General features: G+C 40.3%; 1 protein-coding gene across 1 annotated transcript; it reads right to left on the reverse strand.

Annotated features, from left to right (window-relative positions):
- Nucleotides 1-97: 97 nt before the first annotated feature.
- Nucleotides 98-10,872, reverse strand: grin3a (glutamate receptor, ionotropic, N-methyl-D-aspartate 3A). The gene is made up of 9 exons (XM_030767862.1): nucleotides 10,153-10,872; nucleotides 5,645-6,246; nucleotides 3,389-4,439; nucleotides 3,134-3,279; nucleotides 2,012-2,127; nucleotides 1,653-1,804; nucleotides 1,113-1,277; nucleotides 866-936; nucleotides 98-428 (listed from the first exon to the last, which is right to left on the reverse strand). Exons 1-9 carry the CDS (start codon nucleotides 10,870-10,872, stop codon nucleotides 98-100), a joined length of 3,354 nt encoding a protein of 1,117 aa, XP_030623722.1.
- Between the last annotated feature and the right edge of the window lie 1,076 nt (nucleotides 10,873-11,948).

Consider the following 11,948-nt stretch of genomic DNA (forward strand, 5'->3'; position numbering starts at 1 on the left):
TTTAGGAGCCAATAATGGAAGTAAATCAGCATTAAGGCCAAGCCTTTTTGAATGCAGTAATCCACAAGGCTCTGGCCATAGAAGTGCTCCCAAACCTCTAGGGCTGAGTTGTTATTTTTGTTTGCTGGTACTGCTCCAGTTCTTGTTTTTTCTTCAGGGCCAGCTGCAGCTGCTGTTTGATGATCTGGATTTGTGTCTCCAAATCTGACAGCTCCTGCACAATAGGGTTCCGTGCAGAACCCAGCATGTCTGTTTTCCCATTGGAAGTGGCCTGCAGAGGAAGCTGCCTTTTCACCTGAGGAGGATCTTTGCACTGGTTACATTCTAGATCATTCTGCTGTCCTTCTTGATTCAGAAATTTTCGTCTGTTGCAGTTGAAGGTGTCCGAGGTGCTCCATGGCACTGGTTGGTTGTTATCCACATTGCATCTTAGAGGATAGATTGTTAGAATTGTGCATAATATATGAACACTAAGACACTTAGAAATTCCTAAATCTGGGAAGTCAGTATGGTGGAATTACAGAGCTTTTAAGTGAAACCAAATGTAATAGTGAGATTAATGTATATATCGTTTGTGAGTTGAACATTTGTGCATTGAAGAACAGCATTTGCATTGCTGACCTGGTAATTCAAAATTGGCTTTTAATCTATCCGAATTAAAAGGTGGGCATTCTTTTTGACTTATGCTTTGACATTCTATTAGCTGACTGTCTATACTAATATTTGTGTCACCCGTCACTGGCCAATGATCTCAGGTTCCCACTCCAACTGGCCTGTGTAATACTAAATCAATTCATTCATAAATTTCAAATCAATGGTTTTAAAATGGATGACAAAAACTGTACGGGGAAAAACAATTTCTTACCTCTTCTCTGACTTTGCAACCGTTGGTAATTTATCTTCACTGAAGGAGGAGTTAAGTGCTCGATGTAATCTCTGTTAGAATAATCACATCAATTGTCATTTAAGGAAATAAAGAGCCGGCGATGAGGACTCCACTAATACGTTTTCCTATAATGGACTTAGTATTACATTAATCCTACAATATGTCACCGAAATGTAACCTGATTGTGGTTTGTGCGGTCAATGAACAATGCAACAAATCAACTCACTTGACTTGTGTGAAGCCAGTACTTGTACTGTGGTTTTTTCTTGATTTTGGGAATCACCCAGCGATGGACTATGTGCTCACCAACAGTGGTCAGCAGAGACAGAGCCACTCCTACACACAGCATTACAAATAACCCTGAGAAGTGTTTGATCCCCATCTGTAAGGTCTGTATAGATAAAACAAAACGACCATTAAACTACACAAAAATTACAAGCATGGGGTCTCATATCTCCAAGCATCCAGCATCAAAACCGTGTTGTAAGCATATCCAATTAAAAAGCAAAAATGAAGACCATGCATGAGTAATTTCATGACAATGTGAAGGACCCCTTGTATGTATGTATATATCATGAGGTTGCTTTCCTAGAGTGTGTAATAAAGTCATGTCTTTTTATTGTAAAACAATGACTTTAAATAATCCCCAGAAAGAGAAACATGGTGACCTTTTGCAATGTACTGGGTAAAATGTAACAGAATGAAATGTAATGTTAGCTGAAGTAGCTGACATGGACCTACTTTTTCCTTTTGTCCAAGCTCTTACCTCTGTGACAGCAAAACTTCTTTTGCCACAGGGCACCACTTTATACCACTTATCATGCAGCATGTCCATAAAGCCATCGGACTTGTACTGACTAACCAGCTCTGAGATGTTTGAGGTCAGAGGGGAGTTCTGTTTAAGGCCAATGCCATAACCTGAGGACAAAATTGTTGTTACTTAAAATAATAAATCTAATACATGGATAATATCTAACTTAAGAGTTTAAATGCATTCATTCTAAAGTTATTTAGAGTCCTCTTCTCTGTTGTTTTTTTATGGCACAGCGATGTTTTTACAACACCATTACAAAGTTTTAATAACATTAATAGAACAAGGGCACATGTTTGAACCAGTTGACTTGCCTTCAATTGCAAATGGCTTCCCTACGGTAAGAGTCTTGCAGTCAGCGTCAATAGACACTTCATAGTCTAAGAGGGCTTTGTCCATGATGAAAGCATCTAGTTTTTGAGGATCATCTCTGAAATGAAATAAAGAACTTACCTGTTACTATCACACACACCCAACATATGCACAGCAGTAAAATGAGGCCTGTTATCTTTTAACATTATGCTTCAAAAATTAATACATCAGCACAGACGTATGAATATATCTCTTAATCCTGTTTACTTATATCTAAAGAGAAATGGGAATGTCCCCAAGAATAAAGGAAATATTGGAAAACTGGAATGAACTTGGAATGAAAAATCTGCATGGCTTTTATTGTCTTAACATTTTATACATTCAGAGAGGTAACCACCAACTTATAAAACCAGACTCAACACTGCACCAGCAGACTTGGGTTTGTTTATCCTATGCTATTTCAAAAGCATTTTATCTTGGCAAAACAGGTGCCAGTTTGATTTGGGAAGAGGACCTCATAACACCTTTATTGGAAAAAATACTGCAAATTTCATCAGCCTGTTCTGACTCGATTCACCCTGGCCTGCTTGAAGGAATTATAAAATACACATTGGCAGTATTTTCGAGGGCAAGCGGTCTGATCCATAGACAGCATCAAATTGGGTCCCAGAGGTTGGGAAAGATCAAAAGGGCACTCTGCAGGTTCAGAAGTTATCCCCAGAAAACAGAATATCCAAGAGGGAAAACCCTCTTTGCATTCTCTCACACATAGTTTATCATGAACTCATGTCATGCAGGCAGAAGAATTTGGATGTCTTTCACTAAGAGTTGCCCTGTAAGGGTCAAGAACTCAGCTCTCCATGTGAACAGTGATACTGACTCACAAAGAACTTTATCAAACCTGAAATTATAAAAACTCCATTCTACTCTACTCTATTTTACCACTATGCTAAACTATCTGTTATAGAGAACTATCAATCAGTAAGCTTCTGTACAATATGCTGATTCAGAGGAAGAGCTAAGTGATAAAGGAGGACACAGTAGAGGACGATTTCCGAACATTTAGTAAATTAGATGTCTGTGTCTGTGATCTATATGCCTTTGCCATAACGATTATGACTCACTTAAGATGGTCTATCCCATCAGGGGTTGTTGGGACGTTATATCTTCTCATGTACTCATGCATCTCTGGGAAGCTTTTTTTCACATAGTCTTCTGCACTGCTCTCCCTAACAGTCCCAAAGCGGAAACCTTGTGATGGATGATGAAGCTTGGAAAAGAAGAGAGCCATTACCAGAGGTCACATATAGAATTTTCTTAGAACACACGGTTACGGTTATTTCACATCATTCCAAGACAAATGGATGTAAAAATCTTACCTTGGGATCATGTATACCTGAGAGTTGCTCATAGGTTTTCTCTCCAACCATCACAGCAGCTAGGTTAGCTGTGTAGGTGGACAGGCAGAACAGGCAGAAGATGGCCCAGAGGTTCATGAGGAATCGGCCTGTCCAGCACTTAGGCGGCTTGATGGCTGCTGTTCTGCCAAAAAGGATGGCATAGCAAACATTCAGAGCTGAAGAGAAAGAGAAGACCCTGTCCCTGTTCCTGCCTTTTGGGGTCATCCCAAAGGGGCTCTTCCATTCATACAACGTTAGGAACACAGCTGTGACATGCAGTGACACGAAGATTCCAAGCCACATGCTCCAGTGTAAAGGCCACATGAAAGCTCCAATAGGGGCAGCTGTATCTCTTGTCCTCACCAGGATGCCCAGGCTGGTGGAGAAAAAGGGGCTGGTAAAGTCGATCACCTGACTACGGGCAGAGTTGATACTAAAGGAGGTCACTGCCAGGTGTGCTGCCCCACTCATCAGATCCCCCACCAGCCCAGTCCAACGACCATTCTTATAAGCACCATATTTGCCATCCCCCACAATGTACAAATCAAAGTCAAAGCCCATGTCTTCTGCAAGTTTTTCTAGCAGGTCGATACAGTAGCCATAACAACATTTCTTGAGATCCATGGGGACAGTGTCATTGAGACCCTGCAGGCTCTGAAAGAGGCTCTCCAGGACGGCTGTATTGTTGGTTAAAGGGTCCAGACACAGCTGTCCGGCTGGGCACAGGCCATCCTCATCCACCTCACGAGTGAACACAAAGGGATGCTCAACTAATGTAACCACGCGCAAGTGCAGCCGGGAGGAATGCCGCCAGTCACCTCCCTGATGGGACTGTCTCTTGTTGGGCCATACGCCATAGTCCATCACCACTTTGCCTTGCTTCCAGCTCCCCAGACGGGTCCACATAGGGTTGCCAATGGGATCGTGTTGCAGATTCCAAATAAAATGATGGCTTTCAGAGGTGATCACAGACTCTTCTTGCATCTTGATGTAGCCACTTAGACCATCAAACGATGTGTTTGCCAAGAATCTGGAGCAAAATAAAGGAACAAACTTTGTTTATCTTGAGCTCAATTTTTTTTTTTTCTGGTATGAACTCAGATGCTCATTTTTCTCTTATGTTTTCCATTTCTCTTCCCTTTCTATTCTGTGAAAGGGTATGAGTGGAGGCAGAGAACACTTATTAAATTTATGATGAGAGAGGAGCTCAGCTCTGTATTTAAGATGAAACCCCATATCAGTTTGGACAGGAGAGGATGACAGGTGCGTCAACATATGGAGGTTGGCAAGAATGTTTCTGATTTGCTGACTATCAGAACATGTCAGCTTCTCAGATAATATCACTACAGCTGCTTTTGTGTTTTGTTTTAGTTTGTTCCTCTTTGCTTCCTTTCCCTATTCATCATCAACCCTTTTCTTCTCATTGTTGCTGTATTTTTTTCTCCTGTGGACCCTGCTGTCATTTGGCCGCTGTCATGCACCTTTCAACAATGACCGCTGTCATGCACCTTTCAACAATGACAGTTGTCATGCACCTTTCTCATTTACAGCTTATTTGAGAGTACTTTATCTCAGTAATAAAACATCTCATACCCACTTTACAAGTATCCAATGTGACATTACACTGGAAAGATAATGTAACATTGAAAACCTTTTGAAAAAAAGGTTTACTCTTTGTCAGTGGTACTTCAGTAACCAGATGAAAACAACTTCCAAATGATTCCATCTTTTTTTCTTTTTTTTGTACTTGCAATGATGGCGCACACTTACAAGCTCTAGAGATTTTAGGAACAATATTTATACTGAATGATGTCTCCTAATGAATTTGCTATCATTTCTACATAAAAACCCCCTTTCTCTGTGTGTTTACCTTGCCTTTAACTCTAATTTACTGCTAATTAACCACTGAGTTTTCTGCTGTACTTTTTGCAATTCCTCCAACTTGGAGAGAACACATTATCCTTCATCATGTTTTCCTGGGTCAGTATGTTCCCAAAAGTGCCTTAAGCCCTTCAAACTCGTCAGGGGCTCACATGTCAATTCACAAATCTCAGAAACTTCATTGAGAACTTCTGCCAATGTTTTTAATACAACCAGGATATAAAAAAAGACCCAACTTAGTTTCTATGAATGGTCAGTCAATGTAGATGAATGCTGGGATGATAAAAACTCTAACCGAACTGTTTACAACCAGAGGGTGAATGAAACCAGATATCCATTACATGTTAAAACTACCTGGACAGATATTTTCCTGATGTCAGGTTTCTCTCCTCGATGTTCATACAGTTGGTTGTGCTGGGAATGAGGGCGAGCTCTGGGGATACAATGGCAGCTGACCCCACAGCTCTGGCCACCAGCTCCAGAGCATCCTGTACATAATGGTCCAGAGGGGGCTCACTCATACGCCCATGTGCCAAAAGGCCCATCGGTAACCCTTCTGTCCTCAACTCCTCGACATTTTGAGAGTCTCCTAAAATCCAGTGATAGTCAGGTAGCATTAAACCAAACTTTGTTACAGCGGCAAAAATCCTTTTAATGTCCCTGATATCACATCCAAATGTCACTATAGTGGATGTAGAGTCCTTGATAGACTCGAGGTGTCCCTGTAGGGAGATCTGGAAGTGGCTTTTGGAACTGCTGTTTGTGGAGATGTTGACAACTGATCCCAGGTGAAATCTAGAGTTGTTACGCAGGAGGAAGTTGAAGTCAGAAATGTTCAATTCTCGACACATCAGCAGGCTGACATCATACCAATTATTCATGGACAGAAGGGAGAAGATGAGGTCTGCCTCTGGAGTAGGAGGATTCTGCATGGCCATCTGGAAATGAAGAGGATTCTGTTGGGAAGGAAGGAGTGAAAAATTATTTCAGAAAATATAAGGGAAAAGAGTGGTTTGGCCAAATATAAGCACGTTGTGAGTTTTAGCCATACTCAGTGGTTTAACTTGGTTTGAAATGCATTTTTTGCCAGACAATTTTTTGTGGAGCCACAGATTTTATTATAATTCTACTGATTGGGACATTTTTTTCTTTGCACATGGATGGATGAATTTTGAACAGTAAAATGTAGTTGAATTGAATAACTTTGTGCTTGTGTGTGAGACCAGATCTAGAAGCATATAATTTAGAAAAAGCATTGTGAATATAATGTCCTTTTCACTACATTTACTAATTATTCTGTGTGTGACTGACATCTTATGATTAAGTTTGGAGAATTTTTATCAGACAGTTGTGCACTGGGTATGTTCTGCACTTTGGAAATAGAGACAGACTCTTCTATTCATCACTTTAATGAGTCTCTTCATTAACACTCAAACTGGGTAATTACAATCTCATTGCTTAAGTTGATGCAAAGAATCCAAAGCAAGACTGTGAAAAGCTACCCAGAATTATTTATCATATTTCTAAGGTTCTATTTTAATAGTTTAACTTTGCTAAGCATTCTTTTCAAAGAATTTACACACCCCTAAGATGGGAATCTGAATTGATTTCTGATCTTCATACAGCGAAGTCATTCATGAGTGAATTCTAGTGACCATCTTGCAATTCACAACATTCTCATAAGAAATGTTAAGTATTCTGAGTTGACACTCTTTCCAACGTTTCTTTTGTATGGGCACATCAGAGTGTTTTTCGTCTAAGAAACTACATCAGATATCACCAACAAACACATAGTAAGGGACAGATAAATATTCAGTACCATAAAGTCCACTGGACTGTTTGGCAAAGATCTACTTTATCATAGGTACCATGGAGGTCCCACATATCAGTCATGTAATAGCCATCAGTGACCTCCCATTGCCTTACTTAGCAGACCAAGACCTTCATAAAGGTTGTTAGATGAAATGCTTAGTGAGGCTATTTAATTTCCCAAGGGAGCTGCTTTTGAGTGGCAGTCCAAAACAGGCTAAGGGTAACTGATTAAAGAAAAGCTTCTTGGGAATTCACTTCAAGCTATCTAAACAAAGGGGGATTTTTTTTTTATTATTATTATAAGACGGATGACATAAAACAGTCCCCATTGGCCCAAGCTGCACCAGACCTTTAATTACCATTAACAGTACACAAGGTAACAATGCAGAAGCAGTCACTTTGAAAATCTGAGTGGCCATATCAAGCTGAATTTTCTTGTGGCCCTTTCTCTGTCTCATTTAACGATGTGTAAGGGAAGCCTTTGCTAGGTTTGCAAGCACAATTTCATAAAAAATGATTCCAGTGTAACAGCTTTATTCTAAAAATGGTACCTCCTCTGTAATGACAGACTAGTTGAACATGAATGATATCCATGTTTGAAAGACTCAAGTATTCACAGCCCCAATGTAACAAAGCCGTCTTAGTTTACACTCAAGCCAAGTTATTAAATCCCACCACAAATCACTGCTGATGTGTTCATAATAAATTATGAAATATGACAAACCTTTAAATTGACTGAACTTTTTATTCTTGAAATTCTGCTGCAGCAGGAGGTCTTAGATGTACCAAGAGCTAATTCTTAGTGAAAACATCAGGCTAAATCCCCCAAGTACATCATGGAAAGTGATTACTACTTCTTTGGCCTTGGTTAAAACAGCCCAAACCCCTATGTAAATGGGCAGAATAGATTTAAGGCTTTTTATGAATATTTTCCCAACAAACTGTTATAATTGGCAGAGGGGATACATGAATAGCACGTCATTCTCAAAATGCTTTCTTGGTGAAAACCAGAGATGTAATAATTGACCTTTTCACTGGCTTTCTTGCTTGTTCAGGTCAGGCTAAAGAATTTTCACACTGGTAGGCTAAAGCTTCCACTGTAAAAATTAATTATTCAAATTAATTATTCAACACTTCAACTTCAAATAACTCCAGGGAAATTCTTCTTGATTGATTTTTTTTTTTTTTGAGAAAATGTACAAACAAGTAAAACAACGGCAAAAAGTCCTTCCTCTGTAATGACATTAATTTTTTGAAAGCACTGTCACATATTCTGACCTACTAACTTATATGTCAGTCAGTTTGCATGGGGCTACAAAATGTATCCCAGCAATGTGGGTTATTTTGTCTGACTGTAACAAAAAGTCACAAACAACAAGCTATATATCCCATTAATGTCACCCTAAAGATTCAGACTATAATCTAACATATTTTAGTCTTCATATAAATCCACCTTAAAGCAACCCTGTTTCCACTTTATGGCCTTTAGGACAAAATTTATTAACATAGTACAAGAGCACTTTACCCCAGGAAGAATGAGATAGATGGGGCAGAGGAGCATTTAAGAGAATTTTAAGAGTGGAAATGATCCCAGAATCCTTCACCTTAACAAATTACAACTTCATTTTTATCTGCGTCCTGCCAACCAGTCACCACAGAGCAGCATTGCAAACACGCGATGTTTCTGATTCTGACAGGGAACACTAACATTCAGTGGCAACAACAGCAGTCACTGGCCCTAACCAACATGTGTGCATGCACACACACACACACACACACACACACACACACACACACACACACACACACACACACACACACACACAAAGGTTCAGTTGCTGTTGAATCAGTACATATTGAATTAACATCAGGTTTGTATTTAATGATAGATGGTCATGACTGTATAACCCTAACCTGGACATCTGTAAACAGACAATTCTCTAACCAGAAGATGGTGCTCACTTCAAATGAGTTATCTGCCAAGAGCATGGCATTTTGTGTAATTTGTCCATTTGGTCAATGATAAAAAACAATTATGTCTTACACATGCCAGAATTCCAATCCTCTCTCTCTCTCTCTCTCCCTCCCTCCCTCTCTTTCTCCCTCATCCCCTCCCTTCTCTTTCTCTCGCTCCCTCTCTTTCTCTCTCTGTGAGTAAGCATTACAATGTCCGCTGTGCCATTTATAACAGTCTTTTTCTTCTTATATTAGCGTTGCGATCAGACATAGACTATGAAAGCAGAGGTGGCATCACAGAGATCTGAATGAAACTATTTGGACCTCGTTTAGTACACAGTCTGATGCGGTGGCTGTCCTTTCAATACTTAGTTAAATACAAAAGAAGCAGATATTTTTTTACTTCCGTTATAGACACTTCACAGTTTGGAGAGAGCGCTACATCACAGCCTACACATCAGTGCTTTAGCGCTGTGTGACACACTGCTCTGAAGGATTCAGTGAGTGAGGCTGGCCAAAGCCTTAGAAGCACTCCTAACACTGGTGGAGAAAGATTCTGTCAGTTTGAACAGGACCATGACGCACCTGTTGTGTAATTGTTCGAAATGCTTAGAAATGCTGAAGAGTATAAAGCAGTCGTGCATCGTGGCTGACAGACATCAGCGGATACGCGCAACTATACAATTAAATCCAGAACTGACGCTTTATAGAGCGAAAAACCTTTAAACACTATAAACACGTCGTGGTCCTTGTTCTTTAGATGGCTTCATAACAAACACACTCAGCGAATATCGATATAATCGTGCTTCATACTAAAGTGGCCACTATTTCTTACTGTTTTGAGGTTTTATTTACATGGGGAAGGATGATGTTTAACACTCACACATCGCAGTTTATTTAATTACAAAGGGGTGCACCATGGGAAGCCACCACACGTTATTTCAGCACCTTCCTCTGAATTTTTAATATAACGGTTGAGCAGGGGCTCACTGGTGTTGATATGAAGCACCTTTGTCCCACTATGCTACATACAGAATCAACCGGCTCAGCAAAGTACATAAACTGAAGAAATCATACAGAAAACACATACACACCTTACTCCGCCGTTTGAACTTGCTCTGGACAATACTAATAGCGGGAATATGAAGCGAAGACGAAAGGAATTCCAACTTCACTAATTCATCTCTGTTTTGAGGAAATGCAATTATAGCAGCAACTCCCTGAACAATGACAGTATGGCAAACACTTTGTAGAAACGACACAGGATCAGCGCATACAGTTGTGGAAGAGGATGCAAACGAAAAAGCTGGCAGTTCCCCAAGTCCTGTTTCAACAGCCATCACCACCTCCAGAGACAAGTTGTAAGGTAAAATACCTGTCATTCGGTTAAGGTTATCTGTAGCAAGTAGAATAGAGTCTCTAGGTGAAAATATCCTTTCGCTCTCCACTTGTTTGAACGCATTTTTACTTTTTGCACCCCTTTGCTGATTAGTCACTGATCCTTTAGTCCTAATACCCCGTGCAACGTGTTCATTTACACTTTGGGTGATTATTTCCAACTCCTTTTCCTCTCTTTCTCGGTTAGTATCCCATTCCTCGTCTAAACCTTTGATCTTCCAGGCATGTTGGCTGAAAACACGGGGCTGAAGGTGTAGGGCCCCGACTCTGACCGTGTGTCCAATCCTTTTCAGAATCTGACACGGTTGTGGATGTGCAAAGGAAGCTGGCACCAGGACGAACATTAAGGCGCCTGACGCGAGAAGAGGGAGCAGCACCAGCCTGCCTAAAGCACCCCAAATCCTCGAGCCCGTCATTACTCAACACAACCCTCCGAAGCACGCGAAAAACAATGCTGTCCTCGTCCAACCGCTCGCCTGGTGGACCCTGCAAAGCTTTGGTTAAATCGCGGCACAGTATAGATCCTAGACGCAGCAAAGTTGTGCTTCTCGCTACCAACAGGCTTGAGGGTGACCGCAAGCAGCGCACACGCAAAACGTTTATCAACGCAGCTTTTTTTCATCTCAGAAGTTTTTAAGCATCAAAAAATCTTCTGTGAAAAATATGTTCCCTCAATTTTGATTTTCCGCGTTTTCCAAACCGAGGTAGAGACGCGGCGAAGGATACAGTGTTTCACACTAAAACGGAATATCAGACAGCCCACACCTACCAAAGTAGTGCACATGAGGGATTGACTTTTGCCAAAGAAATAAGAACTGCAACAAAAACAACAACTAAAGCAAGAACGGTAACCACAAAGAGTACTCCGTTTGTTTTCTCGAAACTCTAGAAGAGAACAACAGCAAGTCGCTTGCTTGCACTTAACTCCCACAGAGATGCTTACACAGGGCAAATCCTCGACTGTGATGCTATGATACTTGTCTCTTAACCCCCTTATAGCCCCACCAACCGTGCATCAAATAATTTGTGTTGCCATGGTTACACAAAAATCAAATGACCTTGTGTGATTGTTCAAACGTGTACTGACCCAAGTCAAGTTAAGTCAAATTAGGCTACTAAGGTGTTGTGTCATATGCAATGTGTGGATTAGGACTTCATTTTTTTTTTAAATATATGACATTAATATTACCAGTTAGAACACACCCTTATCAAATAATGTGTAATGTAATTAATGAATGACTAAACTTACTCCTTGATTACCAAGTAGTTGCAATACGACAAGCAGCAATAGTTTTTACTGTATTTGTTTTCACAAGACAACATTTTCAGTGATTCTTCCTATATGCACACAAAAGAATTTCACAGTCATGTTTAATAACAAACAAACATACACACAAACGAAAAACAAATGTCAGTTCCTTTAGTAACCATCCAAAGGCAACATTTTTGGTCACACTAGTGGTCACTTATCTAGTGAAAATTCTAATGTTAT

The sequence above is a fragment of the Chanos chanos genome, chromosome 3 (genome assembly GCF_902362185.1).
Source record: "Chanos chanos chromosome 3, fChaCha1.1, whole genome shotgun sequence".
Taxonomy (NCBI): Eukaryota; Metazoa; Chordata; class Actinopteri; order Gonorynchiformes; family Chanidae; genus Chanos; species Chanos chanos.

Coding starts and splice junctions, on each gene's coding strand:
- grin3a (XM_030767862.1), bottom strand. CDS start 10,872: ATGACGGGCTCGAGGATTTGGGGTGCTTTAGGCAGGCTGGTGCTGCTC. Junction 6,247..10,152: donor AGTTCAAACGGCGGAGTAAG/GTGTGTATGTGT, acceptor CCTTCCCAACAG/AATCCTCTTCATTTCCAGAT. Junction 3,280..3,388: donor CAGGTATACATGATCCCAAG/GTAAGATTTTTA, acceptor TTCTTTTCCAAG/CTTCATCATCCATCACAAGG.